This window comes from Lonchura striata, chromosome 3 (genome assembly GCF_046129695.1).
Source record: "Lonchura striata isolate bLonStr1 chromosome 3, bLonStr1.mat, whole genome shotgun sequence".
NCBI lineage: Eukaryota > Metazoa > Chordata > Aves > Passeriformes > Estrildidae > Lonchura > Lonchura striata.
The window spans coordinates 57,013,935-57,033,949 of NC_134605.1; the positions used below are offsets into that span (position 1 = coordinate 57,013,935).

Here is a 20,015-nt window from a genome sequence, read left to right on the forward strand (position 1 = left end):
ATGGATTTGGTTAGAACCTGACTTTTAAAGATACGCAACTATGTATTAGTACTACTGGTGAAGGAATTATGGCAGCTTCAGAGAATTCGTTCCAAATTAAATTTCAGCTTCCTGAGAAAAGAGTGTCATAAAATACTTATGTAAATTTACATTGAATATAAGAAGATGCTTCAGGGCTACACAATACAAATATCTGCAGACAATTCATTAGGATTCTCTCAGAAACAACCAATCTTGCCACTCCTGCCAGAGAGAATGTTCACTTCTGAAGTCTCACACATTTAGAGCTACCAAAGCCATATGCTGCTTTTGAGGCAAGCACAAACACACGCTTGCTGAGGCTGCCAAACACCCACACCATAAATAGGATTGTCTCCTAGGCTAAAGCATAACAAGTGCTAAAGCACAAATGGCTTTCACAAAAACAGTATCTATGTAGCTGTACATTTCATTACTTGATAATGATTAAACCACAAAATCGCCACTGATAAAGGCAAAAGCCTGTCATTCCCAGGACTGTATTAATGATCTAAACCAAATCATACCAGTGTTATCATCCAGCCATACTGCCACTTCTAGTTCATCTCACTTGTAAGACATGGTATTAGTGCCAAGTGGTGCTGTTTATTACAAAATCTTCTTTCTTCCCTTACTATTGACAGCAATGCTTTCACTAAAACATAATTTAATAGTACTTAATTTCTGCTAACCTTTTCTCACATTTTTTTCACTCTTCATCTCTTCCTTCACTTCTAACAGTTGACTTCAGATTATGAGTTTTTCATGTAGGGCTTGATGAGGATTTGCATGGACAGAAGACCAGCTACAATAGATCTTCCTTTCATCCTTGTTTCCTCTGCTGCTCACACCCATGTGCCAGCGCAACTGAGGTAGCACCACTGTTTGTGCAGCTGCACATACCAGAGACAGTCATCCAGGCTAAAACATATCCCAGGGAAAAAACCCTATTGCAATCCATATCAGTTCACACATCCACCTTATCATAAAGGCAAAGCCCATGTGAAGCAGGAAAAGTTGCTCAAAGTGCTGCAGTCTGAGCACTGAAAGGTACCAGCAGAGAAAGCGAGTTGGGGCAGGGAAACACACCTTGGCTGGGATTCCTGAAATCAGTCTCATTGCCAAAAGTCAGGATTAAGTGAAACAAAGCATGCATATTAGCAGGCATCTAGTCTGAGACTATGCTCAAGATTTCCATCTTTTACATCCTAATTTGGGCACCTGACTTTTTAAGCCTTCATCTACTGGAGATAGGAGTTAATCTTTTTAACTCCCCACAGCCAATCCCCAAGACTGCTGAAAACAACCCGTGTTCCCTTTCTCCTTAATTTCTTCTGCTTTTAAACATCCTCCTGACTTCCTCACCAACAGAATACACCTCTGCAAAGCCAGAGACAACAGCAGTGAGTCCCTAGTCATACAACATTCCACTAGGTTGCAACTAAGTCCCACTTCCAAGAGAAGCCCTGGTCTAATTTAAATTGAGTACCATAAGTTAATGTCCATCAGTGCAGCATTGTCTGACAGGATCCCTTCACAGTTATACAACATAAATACTTAAAACTACTTTATTCTCCAACAAAACTATGATTCTGGTGAAACAAACATGCATTTAACCAGAGAATATACAAAAGCGCTATTTACTTGTAACTTACACATTTAATATTTCAAGTACCTTAAACATTCACTTTAATCTCAATGCCTATTTTTAATTATGACATCACCAGTTTAATTATAAGATGAGAAACTCTGGGCTTACTGTTACTAAACTGGTTGTGTTTTAGCAGAAATTCTTAATATAATTTGAAATGCAGGGCAGTGGCACTCCTTTTTTAAATTTACACGTTCACTGAAAGCAATAAAGAAGAATCACTGGTTGGCTAAGTGAAACAGTATGCAGACATCACTCATTCCTCTTCTTGGGAAGGCTGCCAAATGAAAACATGATGGGAGTATGGCTGAAGGTGCTGTGTGGGGTGACAGAGTGCAGTGCTAAAACAATAGCTGACTCTGCACATTCAAACTCCTACTTCTAGCTTTTCCCTTGGATAAAATAAAAATGCATTTATTAAAGTATCTGTATATTCTGGTTCCAGAAGATCTGTGGCTGACAAAAGGATTTCCAAGTCTTTAGCATTCCTCTTCCTTTGCTGGCACAGGACAAGAGTTGGTTTTTTTAATTAGTGGAAAAGCATTTTCAGTCAAGCTAAACAGTTTGTGAATCAACACCTAAGCCTGTGGCCTTAGAGATTTATTTTCTATTTCTCCAACTTTGAAATACAAGCTGTGCATAAGAAAATTGTTCTGTGCAAAGAATTGGGAAATAATGAAAACAAACATAAAAGTACAGTGCCGTCAAGAGCCTAGATCCACAAATAAAGACATGGAGTGGCAGAAAGACAGCTTCCAACCCTAGAACACCCAATTCAGTGAAACAAGTGTTCAAACTCCACAGAAATCTCTTTGATGGCAGTGGGAGGAGGGGGTGGTACAGACCAATGGAATTCCTCTTTAATGTGGCTTCATTGCTAGATGTCTTACTGGCAGTAGAGGGGAGGGGGGAAATAGTTTAAAGCCCAGCATACGGTGCAGGGCAGCACAGCCTGCATTTCAGGATAAGAAATCATCACTATCTATTACTAGGAAAAATGTCAGTAAGGACTATTTTATTTATTCCCACCCCAGCAATACCTAAGGACTTTCCATTAGGTCCACACATGACTGAACTCCATGTTGTATAGAGAACACAGAAGCTATCTGCTTCCTAGACAAATGAGCAGAGGTATGCTGGGCTGGTGCAACAGCAGATGCACAGTGGATGGGTTTCATGGCTTAGCAACTCCATGGTATGAGTAGAAGAAACAGAAAATACTCCTGTTTAAAAAATATAAGAAACACTCTGCCTTGGGATACTCTCCTGGAGGTTGTCATCCTCAAACACAGGCCCCATGAGCTCTTCTTGACTGTGCCTTCATCTTTGAGCTGCTCCGCCTCTTGCAGTACATGTGCCAAGGAGCCTTATCCTCCACCAATGGGACTCTTCCTCCTCCATTATCACAGCTCATTCTTGCTTTTGGAGACCATAGATAGAAGAGAAAATAATGCATAGAGAACCACTGGTGGCAGAGTTTTCTCTCTTTTGATACTACCCTTAGACCCCTCTGAGTGACCCATTATCAATGACAGCTGAAGCGAAGACTAGAAGGAATGAGATAAGTGACAGCCCACACTATACTGTCACAGCAGGGGAAGACAGAACTCTGGACTCAGATGCTCCAGATTTGAACAAACTATTATTATGTTCCCAGCAGGGGAAGAAAATACCAGGGTTGAGGCTGCTAACTGCTTGAATGCCTCCCTGAGAAGTGCTGCTACTCAACATCGCTCCCAGTAGATGGTCCCAAGCTGAGAAAGATCTCCTTTGTTCTGCAGGCTGGCCAGGCAATCTGCACTCTGCCTAAATATTTGTGCAATCAACTTTCACTGTATAACCTGGAAATATTTTCATTTGTCACTATATTACCTAAAGGCATAGCACTGTCAAAAAAAGTTGTCATCTGACAAATTTGGAAGGCTGGAACAACCCCTTCTCTTCCCTCCGATTTGTGACCTTTAGAATCTTCAATTTAGTTTTCCAGTGCAGCATAAATCTGGTGATTTGAGGCTCTTTAATACTATTTATCAGGTTACCATGTCATTCTTCTAAGGGGATAGTGCAAATTCACTGACCAGCCAGAAAGGCTGATCCTGCTTCATGCCAAATGCCTGTCCTTCTCCTTTCTTCTATCTCCCCTGTGCCTACTCCACTCCAGCTGCCTGCAGGAAGGGGCAATGTCTCTTTTAAAAACCTAATACCTGCCTTCTTCAGACCTATGCTTCTTGTCCCAGGTTGAGGAGGGCTGCTCTAAGTCAAGGAAGAGTTCACCACAGCAGAAGAGGGGAGACAAGGATAGTGAAGGCAGGTCACTCAACAGGCATGCATTAGTGAGGAATATAGCTTCGCCCTTCTCCTGATCAAGAACAGGCGCTGAAGCCAGAGAAATTTGGAAATGGGATGTGTTTCCATCATCTCCTTTCCTCCCCCTAGTTATCTAAACTTACTTTTAATGGTTCAGTCAACTTTATTTTGAGTAATAGCTTTCTGCTGCAACTTAAAGACCCATACTTCAAGAAAACTGAACCCAGAAGGGAAGTCAACAGTGATAAGAGGATTGATATTTTGATATTTTCCATATGTAGCAAGAATATATATTAAAATAAACCACCACAGATGATTTCACAAAGAGTTCAGGAGGCCTTTTAAACAAACCCATCCTTCAAACACTGAAGAGAAACACTCTGCAAGAAACCAACTCAACAGTAACTCAATAGAGGTTATTGTGCAGAGGGGGCAAAAATCCACACTAAAACCACACAATACCATCGTATTTACTTCAATTACTGCCAAAAATATTTTAAGCTATGTTATAAACTCTGAAGTCCATGATACAAAAACTCATCCTTGCTACTGAACCACCCCTCCAACCTGAGCAATTCCTAATGCTGCAAGCATTTCAGGGTACTCCAGTTGTTTCTGTCCGTTTCTTACATTTTTACAGTGTCAATGGTGCAGTATTTACTTGTCATAGGTCATGTCTTGTATTTGATCCATGAAGTGACTGCCGCAATCCCAAAACTATATATGAGATATTCTGCTCTCATTCGAAGCTCCCCAAAATATTTGTTAATCTCATACCAAACGTCAAACAAACCCTTGCTATAATCAAGACTAAAAAAGGTCAAACTAGAACTAGTAGCCACTAGGATAAAAAAAAAATATTGCCTGCTTAGAGAAAGAAATAAAGAGAACCCAAAAAGCCATCTAAAAGTGGGACTATAGAAGAGTGTGTCATGGAATGACACACAAGGAAGTTTAAAGAGACCAAATTAGATGCTTCAAGGAATAAAATTAGCACAGTCTTCTAATTAGACTGGCTTGCCATGATACTGAACAGGAGCAGAGCCTGAATCCTGAACTGATAGAACTATGTTGTGTCCAATGTCTAAAATGGCTCACTTGGCACATGCTCAGGTTTCACTGGACAAGATGGCATAAATAAATGAAGATACTTCAGAAAAATCCAGCTGATTCTCAACTTTTAACCAGCATTTGACAGACCTAGAAAATACTTTCTTCTAGTGTTCTTCTCACACTATACACATTTGTAAACATCCTTCAAGGAAGCTTTTGTTTTCAAAGACATATTTGGAAATTACATAAAGCACTACAGGGATGAATGAATTTGGAAAAAAAATGAAACAAAGACAGCCCACTTGACATGGGTTATCCTCTAAGTACATGTCATATTGCACACTAATAATATAGTTTACTGCAAAGTTTGTTCTAACTAGAAAAAGGATATGAAACAGTTTTACATATAAGGCTTTGAAGATTTTTTTTTTAAATACCCTGGGTGTTGCTGTCAAACAAAAGATCAAAATATCAAATGAACCTGTTAACAGCTACAGCAGTCTGTGCTGTTGAAAATTTTTCTAATTATAGCCAGTTCTGTAAGCAAAATCTGATTAAGTTTTCCAACAGGAAAACAAGGTGCATAGACATCACAGGATTAAATGGAGACATGGAGTAAAGGGAACAGTAGAGCAATCTCATGAAGACAGAAAAGTATATGAATTAAGTGGTAGTGGTTTTAAGCAGAGTATTTCCCCTTTTTGGCCCTCCAAAAGGGAAAGAAAACAGAAAAACAACCCCAACCACAATAAATCCTATGAAATTTGAGGCAACCAGGACTTAATATTATTCAAATAACTGGACAAGTCTGACAATCAGATAAGGGATGGAACTATGTCCTTTCAGTTACACCCCCTTTAGGCACAATGAAAGGGGAAATAATCTGCTTGAATTCCATTTTACTTCTTCTTATCTTCCTTAAATGTCTTAATTTTACCCCTTTAAACAGCAGAAAACACATCTCAAAATTGCTACAACAACCCCCCCCCCCCCAAAAAAAAAAATAAGGGCAGGCTTATTTGGGAGAGGTGGCTTTCCTTCATTTGTCTGTGAGCCTACTAACCAATTGACCTACATACTGTAAAAGTGGCAGCATTGCTGTTTCATTCTCCTACTTCCAGCTGCTTCAGTCTCCATCCTTTGCACAGGAAGGATGAAACAGAAGCCTGAACTTTACACTTCACTGTTTTTGTTGGCCTGAATGTACTTTTTTACGGTATTTTAAAATCTTTATGTGTTTTTATAAAATCCCTTCAATGTATTTTTGAGGATTACAATACTTGTGTGAAGTTATGGGGTACTAAGTTGATGTAAAGATGTGATTCATTCCCTTTGTGCTCAAGATCCTGCTGCTTATGCAACATAGCACAAAACGACGTGTCTGGGAAAGACATTAAAGTGGAAATCAATCTGATTTTCTTTATAGGCAGAGTCTCCCCCTACCAATGCTTTTTACTCACTAGTACCACCAGATTGTAAGCTATACAGTGTATAGTAACACCAGAGCTTTAGTATGAGCCTTGTCAAAGGTTAATACAGTGCTATCCCTGTAACAGAAGTGTCCAGTGGGGAAAACTATTACATGTATTTCTCAAATAATTTTCCCCCCATTTTATTACACAAGCCTCATAACATTATAGCCTCAGTTTTCAGAGCATCTCAGTAGAGACAAACTTAGAAAGGCCTTTACATTGTCCATTTTTCAGCTGTAAAATTGTTGCATGAGCAAAATGCCTTGAATACATGCTGCAGCACTAATATTCCCAACATGTTTCCATCTATTCTGTCAGGGCAGGGGTTAATACAGATATGGGTTGGCTGGATTACTGACATTTTGTAAAACAGCAGGGGAGGTGGAAAGAAAAAAATAAAATGGGTGCAAAAGATACAGGGTGCATATCAAGGAGAAGAGAGAATGAAAGATGACCGTAGGGCATATCTACCTCAGGCTGAACTTTTTTCTGGAGAAAAGAATCAAAACAGGAACTTCCAGCCATTTAAAAGAATGAAGCTGAGGTTCTGTTGTAAAAAAATAGCATGTGAACATTTTCTAAAGAAACTTAAGTAGCACGGGCACAGGATCTGAAACTTGACAAGGGCTTCCTTTGAGCCAGAGAAGTCTGTTTGGCTGTTCAGATTTAAACCCACTCACACTTGGATAGCCAGGAAGGCCCTGAGAAATCCCTTGTATAACCTTTTTGGCAGTATGTCCCTCCAAATGTTCTGCCAGCACAGTGGTACCCCAGCATCTCCAGTGCTCCCTGGGGTCCAAGCTCCTCTTGACAGCTCACAATGCTGTGATGTTCCCTTGCAGACAACTGCAATAACAGTCTGCAAGGCATGGAAAAAGAGTCACTAACTCTGGCAGACACAGGACTGAAACTTGGACCACACTGTCCTTTTTTAGGTTATCTGAGGGCTAAGCAAATTAGCCCCAAAGCCCCAGCAAGGATCAGAGGAACAATGATAGGTGGAGGAACCCTCTGTAATGTAATCACTGGACAAAAGTAATCAGTGAAAATTAGAGCACCCTGAGCCTGTTTCCTATGACAACCCAAGGAGAAGATGAGATCATTGTCCTTGGTGTGAAAGGCACCAAGGTGGGTCAATAGGGAAACTCTTTGATCAAAAAACTTTGCAAATGAAAGGAAGTGATTTCATGCAGCAGCACAGGACTCTATGGGATGTATGAAAAAGCAAATTTTGGGACCATGTGAGCCTTATGATGGGATTTTCAAAGAGGATAGTCAGAATGTGTAAAGATTGTTTAGTGGAAGGAGCAAAGATGGGAAAAGGAGCAATCAAGGTGGATTGAAAAGGAACAAGTGTGGGAAGAAAATGAGAGAATAGGGGAAGAATAGGGGCAGCTGTGTGTAAAGGTGTCTGACCAGCAGTCTGACTAACTGAGCTATGTGCTTGAGGACCTCTCTATTCTTATTAAATCTGGTCTCTGACTGCCTTTTGTGTGGGTGTGCTGTCTGCTCTGTACATATGAGGACAGAGAGTGCGAGGAAAAGGCTGTGCCCATCAGCTGTAGTGAGCTGCAAACTCACTCAGGGGCTTGTGGACTCTGGTGGCATCAGCTGGAGCAGGACAGAGGCCCTGGGGGCTGCTCCTGAATAGACTGAGGACCTGAGGCCAGCAGCAGTAGCAGTGACCCATGTATTGTGTGTACCATATTGTACTGGCAGACTCCTCTGATCATCAGGAGAGAAGGAAAAGCACTGGATCAGCTGCACTCTGTGTTCAGCTGAGCTGGCTGTGTAGGAGGGTGCAGGTAAGGGCACTGCTTCCCCTCTGTATTGACCTGGCTGGGCTGGGCAGATGCATGGGATGAGCATGGATATGCTACTTGTCACATTCCTTCTCATACACACAGTGAATGCTTCAGGAAGCCACAACTTGGTGCAATACCTGTGACTGTGAGACAGCAACTACATCTCCTTTTATCTAACTGACAGAATGAATACTGTGACTGTGAGATCTTTGAAGAAGTCTCTCAAAATAATCGGTGAGTGTTCTATCTGCACACATACTTTTATGTTAAACATGAAAGAATCAGATGTATCATTCAATGCACTAAGTAATGATCATTACCAGTGAGTATCCTACTCCCTGATTAGACAAGCCACAGATTGCTTGTTATCTCCAGCTTTTACAATTTTAAACCAAGACAAGTTCTTTTCCAAGTATTTTAGATAACTTTGTTACAATATTCTCAATATTCTTCTCGTTTTAAATCCAACTTGTATGCAAAATGCATTCATTAAAAAAAAAAAAAAAAGAAAAGAAATCTTACCTCCAAGCTGTAGAGATATTTGAAACTGTTTTTTTGATTGGCTGCCTTTTCCACAGCTTGAGCTAATTTTATTGCTCCTTTACCACCAACCGACCAGTGATTGCAGGGTACAGCATCAAATGCTCCAGACTCCTTTGCAATCTTACACACCAGATCAACCTCAGCTGGAGAGTCAGTTCTGCCAACCAAACAGTCCTGTCTCATTATTTTGTTTAATTAGTTCTCTGTTACAACCTTACAAACTTAGCCTTATTTTACCATCAGCAGTGGTAACGCAAGTATATATAGAAATTGTGCCAAATACACAATGCATTTAAATGCAGCATATATATTTTCATGTTTCAAGAAAATTTTGTAATTGTTATAGCTAATTAACATAGTATTATCAGTATCGTAATAGTATACTATTGTATCAGTATAATAGTATATTGTAATAGTGTATATTTTTTGTTGGTTTTAGAACCTTAAGAACAAGCTAAGAACTTAAATATCTTTATATTCATGATGAAAAAAGGAAACTCTTAAATAGCTTCTTTGTTCATGCCAAATTGAATAATTTAAATACCAAGAAAAGTGAGGAATTTGAACAAGAGTAATGAAAGAACAGACTTACTTGAAGACGTTTAGAGCAACCACAACAGGAACTCCAAAGAGCTGAGTAATTTGAATCTGCTTCTGTAGATTACAGCAGCCATCAGCTACCAGCTGGAGGTTCTGTGCAATTAAATAAGAAATAATGAAAATGGTAAAATACATAGTCTTCTCCAGCCAAAGAATTTTCCATGAATTTAAGTGAACATAAACAGTGCTGATCATGACAGTTGCAGGAAAGTGAAATTCTTCCAGATGAAAGTATTCTGGCACTTATTAATTCTCATTCCAATTAATAAGTATCAGACACCATTAAGTAACTTAGCAGTGTCCAAAATTTGTACATGAACCCATTGCTCTCTTCTGAGACACAGGAAGATGGTGCAGCTGATGACTGGTTGCTTGTCATGATTGTGAAAGGGATGTTAGTGTGCTGTTTGCAAAGTTTATTAACAGACTGCAGCAGTGGGGTGGGGTTTGACATACAGATGTGTTAGATGCAGAGTTCATATATACACATACATAGACTATTCCAAGCACATTACTGGATTTCCTTATTCACTCTTTCATCTCACACTTTGTAGGCCCTGTCTTAGCTGTAACAAAGCAGATATCCTTAGCTTCATACAAGCAGAAGACAAAAACTTGTCTGAAGTGACAAAGAAAACAAGCCAATAGAATTCACTCTTTTTTGAAGAGTGACATTCCACCCCAAATGTGAAGCATAAACATATTAAACTTGTTTTTTAATGAAGAGGTTGTGCTATCTTTAATTTCAGGGACTGTCCTTGACTCCTACACCACACTGCTCTTTATAAATGCCTGTACATTGATCAGTCTGAAAAACTTAGTGGCCCTGGAAAAACTATTAAAAAAAGGTTATTTTTCAGCTATTTCAGCTTGTTATTACAATCCACCATGCAGTCACACACATACACCTAAGAGGGGTAACACAAAGGGGCTGAAGGAGGATGAGATGGTTTTAGTTGTTGGCAGTGCCTGTTAAAGATGTTCACTAAATGTCAGCTTTAGAGCATGCTACTGTCAAACCTGAGGCTGCACACTGTCTAGGCCAGAGCAAGAAGTTCTGATTCTCTGTACACCATATTATTTTGTTCCTTTAAACAAAACCGTCTTTAAAGTTTTTTAACAGTTCCTCTTACCTCTTCTGTGTATTCTTTCTTCAAGGGTGCACCAGCAGTTACCTGGAATCAGGCAATAATAAACAAGCAAAGTCATCACAAATTGATACTTGTCATAACCCTAAAGGGCCTGAAGTGCAATTTTGCTTGCTTTCTGTACTGTCACTTAACCCATATCAGTGCACCCAGCATCACAGCCTGACTGCAGCTTGTTTTTTACTCCAAGTTGCACCAGCACACAAACAATAGTAACGCCTCCTATTGTATTTGGGTAGCAAGACACACGTAGCGTCTCAGCAATTAGCTGCAAAAGACTACTAGGGGAGGCAGCTGGATCACATTCTACATGTTGTTACAGCACACCAGCAGAGCAAAGACAACAGGCAGCAATTTCCAACAGCTGAAGAAATGACAGCAACATAGAAGAACATCATCTTTGATTCTTTAATTACTGCCCATGGCAAGGAACTGCATGCAAGTAATTAGTTGGAAAGCACAAGGCATACATGCAAAATGCATCGCGGGGATGATCACTGAGTGATGTACTGAGTCTCCAAGGAGCACATAACGTCAATCCCAGGCACCAGATTCACTCAATTTTATCTCTAGCATTAGTCCTTTTTGTAGTTAACCTCCCAGTAAAAGTATCTGGTACTCTACATGCCTCAGTGATGTAAATAAATGAAACGTTTAAACTTCTAAGGACACAAGTGAGACAGAAATAGAGTTATTAAGATATATTTAAGTCCTATTTTTGCTAGATTGAGTGATAACACATGTGAAAATATACTTATCTTGATAGGGATGGAGAAGTATAATTAAAAATAAAGAAAACATGAATCAGAAGTGTACTAAAATGATAGAAAATTATATCATTATATTAACCTGAAAGACTGAAAAAGGGTAGCTCAGCTTTAACTCTTAGAGAAGATTAGCTGCAAGGGAAACCATGCCTTCTAAAATTTTGTGCCTGTAGAAACAGCTCTGGTATTTTCCCCCAGTGCGACCATTTCCCTGGCAGCATCACTCTCCAGCATGCTGCTGGGCAGATGAAAGTGTTCCTAGGAGTTAAGTGTCTGTCTGCTTGGCTAGCACAGTCTGATCTGATTGCACATTCAGGGAGCATTTCTACAATCAGTAATCTGTAAAATCTCTTTGTGGCTTAGACAGCAAAAAATGAAACACCGGTGACTCTTGGTACACCAGGAAAACACTTGCAAAATTTCATCAGTTACTTTAGCATCCCCGAGGGAATTAATCTGAGCAAAATAAAAGGACATAATGGGTACCCATTACTGGAGTGAAAGAAATGTCAAAACCTTCACTAACAATGTTCTCTACTTCCACTCACATGCTGCAACTTGAACTCTTCTCATTCCTCCTCGGCTGTCAAATTTCCCAGCCTGTGACGACTTCAGTGCACTTACAAATGCTATTTCAAAAGGCAGGGAAAAGAATATCTATCTCTTACAGCCTTTTATTTATTTATTTTTTTTTTAATGCAACAACCTTCCCTTCCTTTGCATGATATAGTGCTTCTTCAGAGCTCTTTTGCCCCTCATCTTCCATTTGTGGCTTAATTTTAGAGATAGCATTAACTTTAGTGATAACATCTATACCATGAGGTATCTCAGAAGGGTTATCTAATTACTGCCCCACAGACTACACCAAATATTTCTTAAATCAAGGTATTTTACTTATTTCAAATATTAGCAACAATTTGATTTTTCCAAGAAAGGTGCAAAAACTTACATTTGGCCCACCTCCATGCATCTTCAAAGCCCTCACTGTAGCAACAAGTACAACCACACTGGGAACCAAGCCAGAGGCTCTGCATTTGATGTTGAAGAATTTCTCCATCCCAATGTCAGCACCAAAGCCAGCTTCAGTTACTGTTAAACATTAAAAAAACAAAACAAAACCACACATTAAACATGCTTTTGGTTAAACACTGGAGGATATTTCTACTTCAGAATATAGTGTACTTAAACACACACCAGTACTCAGTTTTGAATGAACTTTTAAATAGAGGTCTATTTACATTACTGAGTCTGATTAAAAACCTATTCCCAGCTCAGAAATAAATCCTCTTATTCTTATATGTACAATATGCCATCAAAGGTAGTTACAGGGGGGAAAACCAAGCAATCTAAATGAGTTTGAACCAAAGTCTTTAGAAAGTACCTAGTCCTCTAAAACCACTGTTTCTGTGCAATTATGTGTAAAATTATTGCAGATTTTCAGATATAAGACTTTCCTATATCATTCCTCCTCCTTTGTTTTCACTAAATATGTGCTTTCATCACAATTAATGCATCTAAATTCTCTAGGTTTGCAGAACTTCCGGTGAGCCGTTGTTTTTTGTGCAAAGGATGTTTAGTTATAAACACAAACCAGCAGTAACAGCCATAATTCAGCATTGAATATGCTGTTAAATAACTAATTTAATAACAGGATTTTGCACCAAAGAAGTCAGACATGAATGTAACATGACACAAGAGAAAAATCTGTGCAGAATTAGGATATACCTGGCAAAGTATGTTTAGTGGAACTACAAATAAAGAGAAGGTAATCTGTATTAAATGATACCAGCCTCTTCAGAGCAAATTTTTTTTGATTGATTCTTTTAAAATTCAAGTAATTTCTTTCTATGAGGCACAGACAAGCACACAGAAAATAATAATTAAAAAAAGGATTAAATCTCCTATTGGTTGAGAATTTACTGATGCAATGATTACCCACTAGAACACATTAAAGAGGTGGGCTCAATGCAGAGCTCTCAAAGATGCAAAGGGACTTTCAGGCAGACAAGTCAGGGCAAGAAAACAGCTTGCTCCAGAGCTTCTGGACCTGACTCCAAGCAGGGCTGGTAATGTGTTCTCATAGCCCAAACGAACTTGTAAAAACTCGTAAATTCCCTTCTCTTTCCCTCTTGCCAGCAGTTTTGTCTCTCATACTTAGGAGGGGAAGGGACCACAAAGGGCTGATTGAATATTTCAGGATTGGCAGCTTTCAGCGGGGTCAAGGAGGAGGACATACAGATGTGCTCTGTTGCTGGGGCAGAAAGCATCTCACTGTTGGCAGCCGCTGCACTTTAGGAAGTCCCAGCCTTTGAGCATTTGTCCTAACCCCACTGGTTCTTTTCCACCTCTTCTTCATTTTGCACAGGCTGAAACAATTGCCTGGATCTGCTCTGAGGGAGGAAATGGCTGCTGGGGCTGGGAGAGGAAGCCAGTAGTAGCAAACAAGGGGGTGGGCCTGCTGGGGGGAGCAGGGATCTCTTGAAATAGTAACATGGCAAGTGTCATGATTAACGTTCTCCTCAATCATCATAATAACTATATCATCTATTTCTAAATAGCCCTGAGAAAAACAGACACACCAAACATGGGAAAAAAATATATATGTTTACACAAATGCAGTAATTCATAGGAGCAAAGCTAATGCCAGGATAAGTTACATTAAAAGCAGAGTCAGGGATCACATTTCTGTTTTCCAATAACCCTCATTCTTCTTCTCCAGTCTCTTATGTGGCATAGGGTGATTAATGGGAACCCTGAATTAGGACTATATAGCCACGATCAATCTTTAATATAAACAACAGATAAACTACCAAGTGCTTGAGAGGGTGGGAAAATAATTTGTCTCTTACGGAGATCGCCAGCACATATACATAGCAGTCTCCTAACATTTCCAAACAAAGTTTCCAGGGAGTTAATCCATTTCATGCCAAGCCTTTTCAGGGATCAGTTTCCCTCTGAGAAAGGGGGGACTGCAAGTCTGCCTTTCAGTGGGAGAAAAGCAGAGATGTCAGCCTTCCACAGCAACTGCTTGCACAGCCAGCCTTCGGGCAGTCCAGGCAGCCAGGGCTGTGCATATTCCTCTATTCCTTGCAATCTTCCCTTTGACAAGGAGGGAAAAATTCACATTTGCCTAAACCCAAATAGTGTGTTAGAGTTCACTGGAGTGAGTGCCACAACATAAGAGACTGGGATTTTTTCATTGGAAGTGGAGGAAAGGGAGACAAACGTCAGTGCTTTCTCCAGTGTGCGGAAGGAAACAGGATGTAGTAGAAAAGCTGCCTGGATGAAAGTTGCAACTCCATTTTATTTCCTCCAAGGAATATTAAGAAGATAGAATAACATGCCAAGCTATTATATTTTAAAATCTTTGTGCTGAAACACTTAATACAATTACTTTCAGATTGTTTCCTGCTTTCAAATGAAAGCGTCAATGAAAAACACAGACAACGAATGGGAAGTTTCAAACTACTCTACATTTAATGATCATGAGATAAACCAGCTAATCACTTTAAATGTAACAACTGAAATTGAAAGTAGTACGCGGCAAGCTAATCACTTTACATGTAACAACAGAAAATTAAAGTACTACACACGTCCATTTATTTTGATAAGAATTTCTCATACACAGTTTGTCAATAGAAGAGAATTACAGGTCAACTCACATAAAATTTGGGCAACAACTACTTTAGTAGTTGTGGTCTGCTGTACTTCAGCTGAAGAAAAGTTTATGACACAGGCACTACTACCTGCCTGTATATTTTGGCCCAGCTTCAGCTCCCCTGCCCTGTTTATCCTGTGTATCCCAAGCGACCATTTCCCAGCTCCATGAACCATGGCTACCTGGGCTGCTGCCCTGAAAGCAGGTAGGGGGTTTGTAATAGGTACCAGCATGGTGTTAATTGCTTGCTTTGATTTCCAGGCCACAAACACAGTTCCAATGCAATTTTAATGAAAGTAAAGAGGTAAATGATTTGCCTTCAGCAAGCTCACAGAAAACACACAGGTATTTGCACTTCCAGGCTGAGAACACAACTCCATGGCAAACATACACTAGATCAGTGTTATTACAGTCCCAGGCCTTGTTTTGCCTTCTGAATCCCCTCCTTGCACTGACAAGACTCAGTGATGAGTTGGACAAGTGCTAAAATATTATCTTCTGTATGCAATTTTCAGCCAGTAAAGCTTGTTCTGTGTGGTTATATAAAGTACAAAACCGAAAGTGCAAATGTGTTGTTTGATTTTGTACTTCAGTTTTAGAGCCTAAGCATCATAAAGAACATTGGAATGAGGAATAAAATTAAACTTTTCGTGTATCAACAGTCCACTACCATTGCATTACTGTTAAGAGTGGGCTATAGGTCAAACCTAGCAATTAATTTACATATATATCAGAAATAAACTGCATCAAAATGGTCAAATAAGGTCAAATAACTTGTTGTCATAAAATAACCACATGAGTGTGACCAAAAGCAGCTCATTCTAACACATCTGGGTAACTGTGGGTCTTGTGTCAAAAAGCCAGTAGGAAAAACACAACACACAATTGCTACAGGTCTTTCTAGAGATCATTTATGTGACATTTATTTCACCCACTCCTGCTACCAAAATCATCAATAAACCATAGTTTTCTTTTAGAGCAAGAACCCTAACTATCAAAATTAGGTAAGGGGAAAATGAGGAAGGAGAAACCGACAGGGGTGAAATTAGGCAATAGAGAGAAGTCTGCCAGGTGGTGCAAAGTCAGAACAAACTCTCTTCACTGGAGCCTTTAATTCTACTTCAAGGTTAAGGCAAATGAACAAATCACTCTCATGGTTTTGTTTCTTGTTTATAATTATCATAACCTCCTTCATGTAATTACTGCCTTATCAAGGACATCTGGGAATCACCTACATGTGACAATAGCTTAAATAGACAGTGTCCTGTGTTAAGCATCTTATCAGATTTCACCATCATTCTTAATACAAAATCTAATTTTTCTCCATCTAAAAATACATCTATCTTGCTAAAGCTGCATAAAGTGGTTCCACATTACTCTTACATTGATATAGTGCTTAAAAGCCGTACAGAAAGTGATGTTTAGAATATTTTTCAAAAAGCTATTTCACCCACAATTGAACTTGATGTGTACTGAGGGTAATTTCTAATGAAAGTATCTTTTCCCTAGTCAGCCCTTTGTACCAACAAATCAATGTCAAAATAAAGCAGTTGTACTATAAAGGGCCAAGTCAGATGCACACACATGAGGCGAAACTTGAGGACGAATTGTGAGCCTGGATTCCTGAACAATGTAAAAGGAAATGGAAACTCTGATATGCAAGTTGCCATTTACTCCCCACATGTAAACATAACTGTTCTAGTGCAGCTGTCTGCTGGTAAACTCAGGAAAGGAAGAGCTCAAAGTTACAGAAGCACATGAACTGTGAACCTGGAACTGGAGATATGCTAGCTATAAAGTACTGATATGTTCTTTTTTAAGTGAAAAATACCAAGGTGCTCTATCGCCAAAATAAACCAGGACGATCAGTGATTTCTCTAACAGGATATCATATTTTTGTTAGTATAGCTAGGGATGAATAACCAGATGTTTCTCCATTCTGACTCTGGCAATTATTTGATGTGAACTTCCATTATTATGACTGATTTTGGAATGTAACAAATACTTTTTTCTCCCCCTCCCCATCCCCCCAAAAGAGGGAGTTTTCCTGTTCATTTTTCTTTCCACGCATTCTCAGATGTCATGGAACACAGGAACTCACTGCTACCACTGCTGAACAAAAAGTCCAGCAGAAAACTACACATGAATATGTTAAGCCTGAACATTTCCCATGCCATGAAGAAAATACTTTGCACTGGTTGTCAAAATTTTATGTAGTTGTTGTGAAGTCTAGAAAAAATGTAATGGGAAAAGTATTTGCCCAAGTTTAACAGACCATAAGCTAATTGGATGTAATCTATACTTTCCATCTTTTGCTAAAGAAAGAGGCCAGGATGGTATTTGCCCTGCTGACTTCAGGGCACTAAAGGTTTCTGATGGTTGACACCCAATCCATGTTTTTTACTGAACCAGCAGATGTGGCAATCCATTCTGCCTTCCTTCAAAGGAGACTTATCTCCTTTGGCTGAGTCTCAGGCCTTGGTTAACAGTCACTGCTTGCAGGCAGCAAGGGCTGCATAGGAAACTTGGCTCCCAGGAATACACTTAATTTAAGTGCTGGTTCCCTTGGGACTCCATAACAAGCTATTTCAATCTTTTCCTCAGAAACATTTATTTTTCCATAAGAGACTAATTTTACCATCGAAATGCAGAGTAGATTTAAATGAGAAACTAAAGGTTACCTCATAACCTCTCACAGTTACTCACTTTTAATATAAATTGCTGTTAACTTTCCAAGAGCATCCCATACATTAAACAAAAGAATATGCACAATGACTCATACAGATCATTCCCAGACCATAGTCAAAAAAGAAGCACAGAATGTTCATTTATTTACTCCAAGCCAGACAGGTGAAGAAACTCTTTAAATTGCAATCCTCTGACAATTAAGGATACAATTCCTTTTTGTGGGTGTTAAAGGCCTGTTTATGTATGCATGTTGCAGACGCTGGATTTTAAATTCAGTGTGGGACTCAAACTGAAAACTCCAGGAGCTGGCAGGAGTAGCACTGTGTGACAGAAAACATGCTCTGCACATCTCCGCAGCTCTGCTTGCTTCCCCATCTTGAAAATATACGGAAGTGCAACTGCAATGATTCCTGCCTCCAAACCACCAATTTAGGGCATGGTTTTACACCGTGGCTGAACCAAATGAGCACTCTGACTTGCTGAAAGGGTAATTCTTGTTCATTATTAAGTCTTCTACCTTTCTCTCCTGCTCTGTCCCTGCTGCCCAGACTTTTTCGGCATCCATTTAATTGGAAGGTAAACTTTTGCAATTTGCTAAACAGAAATCAAAAACATACAAAAACACAGTGCAAAAAAATTGCCAGCTTTTCCATTGGCCTATATTTGAATTTGTTGAAGTAAGACCAGACAAGTATCTGAACGTGTTCAAACAAGCAGCAGAAGCAAGGGAAGGAAGGAAGATACATTTCAGCAGTGGAAAACTTAATTCTTCCCTAGCCATCCTGTCAAACCATATTCCAATACTTTGAATGTAAAATTTGACATTTTCTTGCAGCTCACTATAGTAATGAGCTCATTATTTACATTTATTACTAGAGATTAAAAACAAAAGATGTCTTACAAGTCACAAATTATTCATTCTAATAGAAACTAAGTGGATTTATGGGCTATATGTTTCTTTGAATGGCTCTGCTCAGCCTGCTGGGTTTTACAGTCACTCTCTCTTTTAATTTCTGTGTCCTATACTCATGTAAAATCTGTGACTCTTAGGCCAGGTGTTGGGCCCTGATATGAACTGCAATGCATAGCTGAATATACTAACCAAACATACACAGTCCCTGCTTTTGTAGCCTCCTTTTGTTACAACATTAACCTGAAAAATTCAAACAAAAGAACTGTGAATTTCAGGTTGCCTCCTCTCACCATTCATAGCACATTTTTTTTGAGGTAACAGAGTAACTTTTGCTCATAAGACAGATGACCACATTTGTAGCACAATTAATGGCACAGAAATAAGGCAATTACATTACATACTTTAAAGATCACCATGGTCTTTGGCAAAAGAATTATTAGTCTTCTGGTAATTACAAAATTAAAACCTCACCACCTCTTTATTTGGAGTTGCATGGAAGGAATAATTAACAGCAGCACTGATGGCTCTTCATTTAAGGCCATTCTTTTACAATTCTGCAAGGAGTACATTAACTTATGGTACCCACAGTATTTCCCTAAGGGCTTAAAATAAATTTCACCACACTTAAACCATGTTACTCAATGCATATCTCACTACCAGACTTTCATTTACTTCTACTTTTAAAAGATCCAGTTGGCTGAAGCTCCTGCCACGAATATACCTTTCATCAGAGTGAAACTGCTTTCTGTTGAGCTCTCAAGTTTTGGGTCCTTCTACACTCCCCTTAAAAAAGCCACTTTAAACGGACTTTGAGCATGCTTTGAGAATTCATGTTACAAGCATCTGGAAAACACTAACTTCAAGGGGCAGGCAGAGAGCCTGAAAATTTCTTCCCTGGAAAAGTTCTAAGCATTTCATCAAATGGTCATGAAGCAAAACATGCTTTAGCACCAATACTGTACTGTTCTGTGAAAAAGGAAAGAAGGGGTACAAAGAACCCTCTTCTTGAGACAAACCACCACTTCAGCATATGCCCTGGAAGAAGACCTATTTTCTGGGCAGCAGAAACACAATCGGGCAATGGGTGATGCTACAGGTAGCAATGAGGAACACAGAATTTTTGGAGCCAGACAAGCTACCACCAGAACCTATCACAACTCCATTTAAGCACAAAATCCATTTAAGCAGCACCTCCCAGCACACGCTGGGCTGTGGGTGCCCTCGCTTGCCTTCAGACATTGGGCATGGCTGGGAGAGGGGGGAGCCAGGAAATCTCCCTGCCAGCGCCCGCGCTGCTCCTCGCTCTCCTCACAGACAAAGGCATTTGTGCATGGACAGCAGAGCGGTGGCGGCCGCGGCTGCGGCGAACCCCACGCAACAAAGGGCCGCCGA

General features: G+C 39.6%; 1 protein-coding gene across 2 annotated transcripts in view; it reads right to left on the minus strand.

The window, feature by feature from the left end:
• Positions 1–20,015, minus strand: part of MTHFD1L (methylenetetrahydrofolate dehydrogenase (NADP+ dependent) 1 like) — a 139,885-nt gene that overhangs the window by 49,359 nt on the left and 70,511 nt on the right. For both annotated transcript variants that reach the window (XM_021540609.3, XM_077782193.1), the window contains 4 exons: positions 12,314–12,453; positions 10,583–10,624; positions 9,442–9,542; positions 8,829–9,006 (listed from right to left, as the gene is read on the minus strand). In XM_021540609.3, coding sequence (XP_021396284.3) covers positions 8,829–9,006; positions 9,442–9,542; positions 10,583–10,624; positions 12,314–12,453 — 461 coding nt within the window. The remainder of the gene's footprint in view (positions 1–8,828; positions 9,007–9,441; positions 9,543–10,582; positions 10,625–12,313; positions 12,454–20,015) is intronic.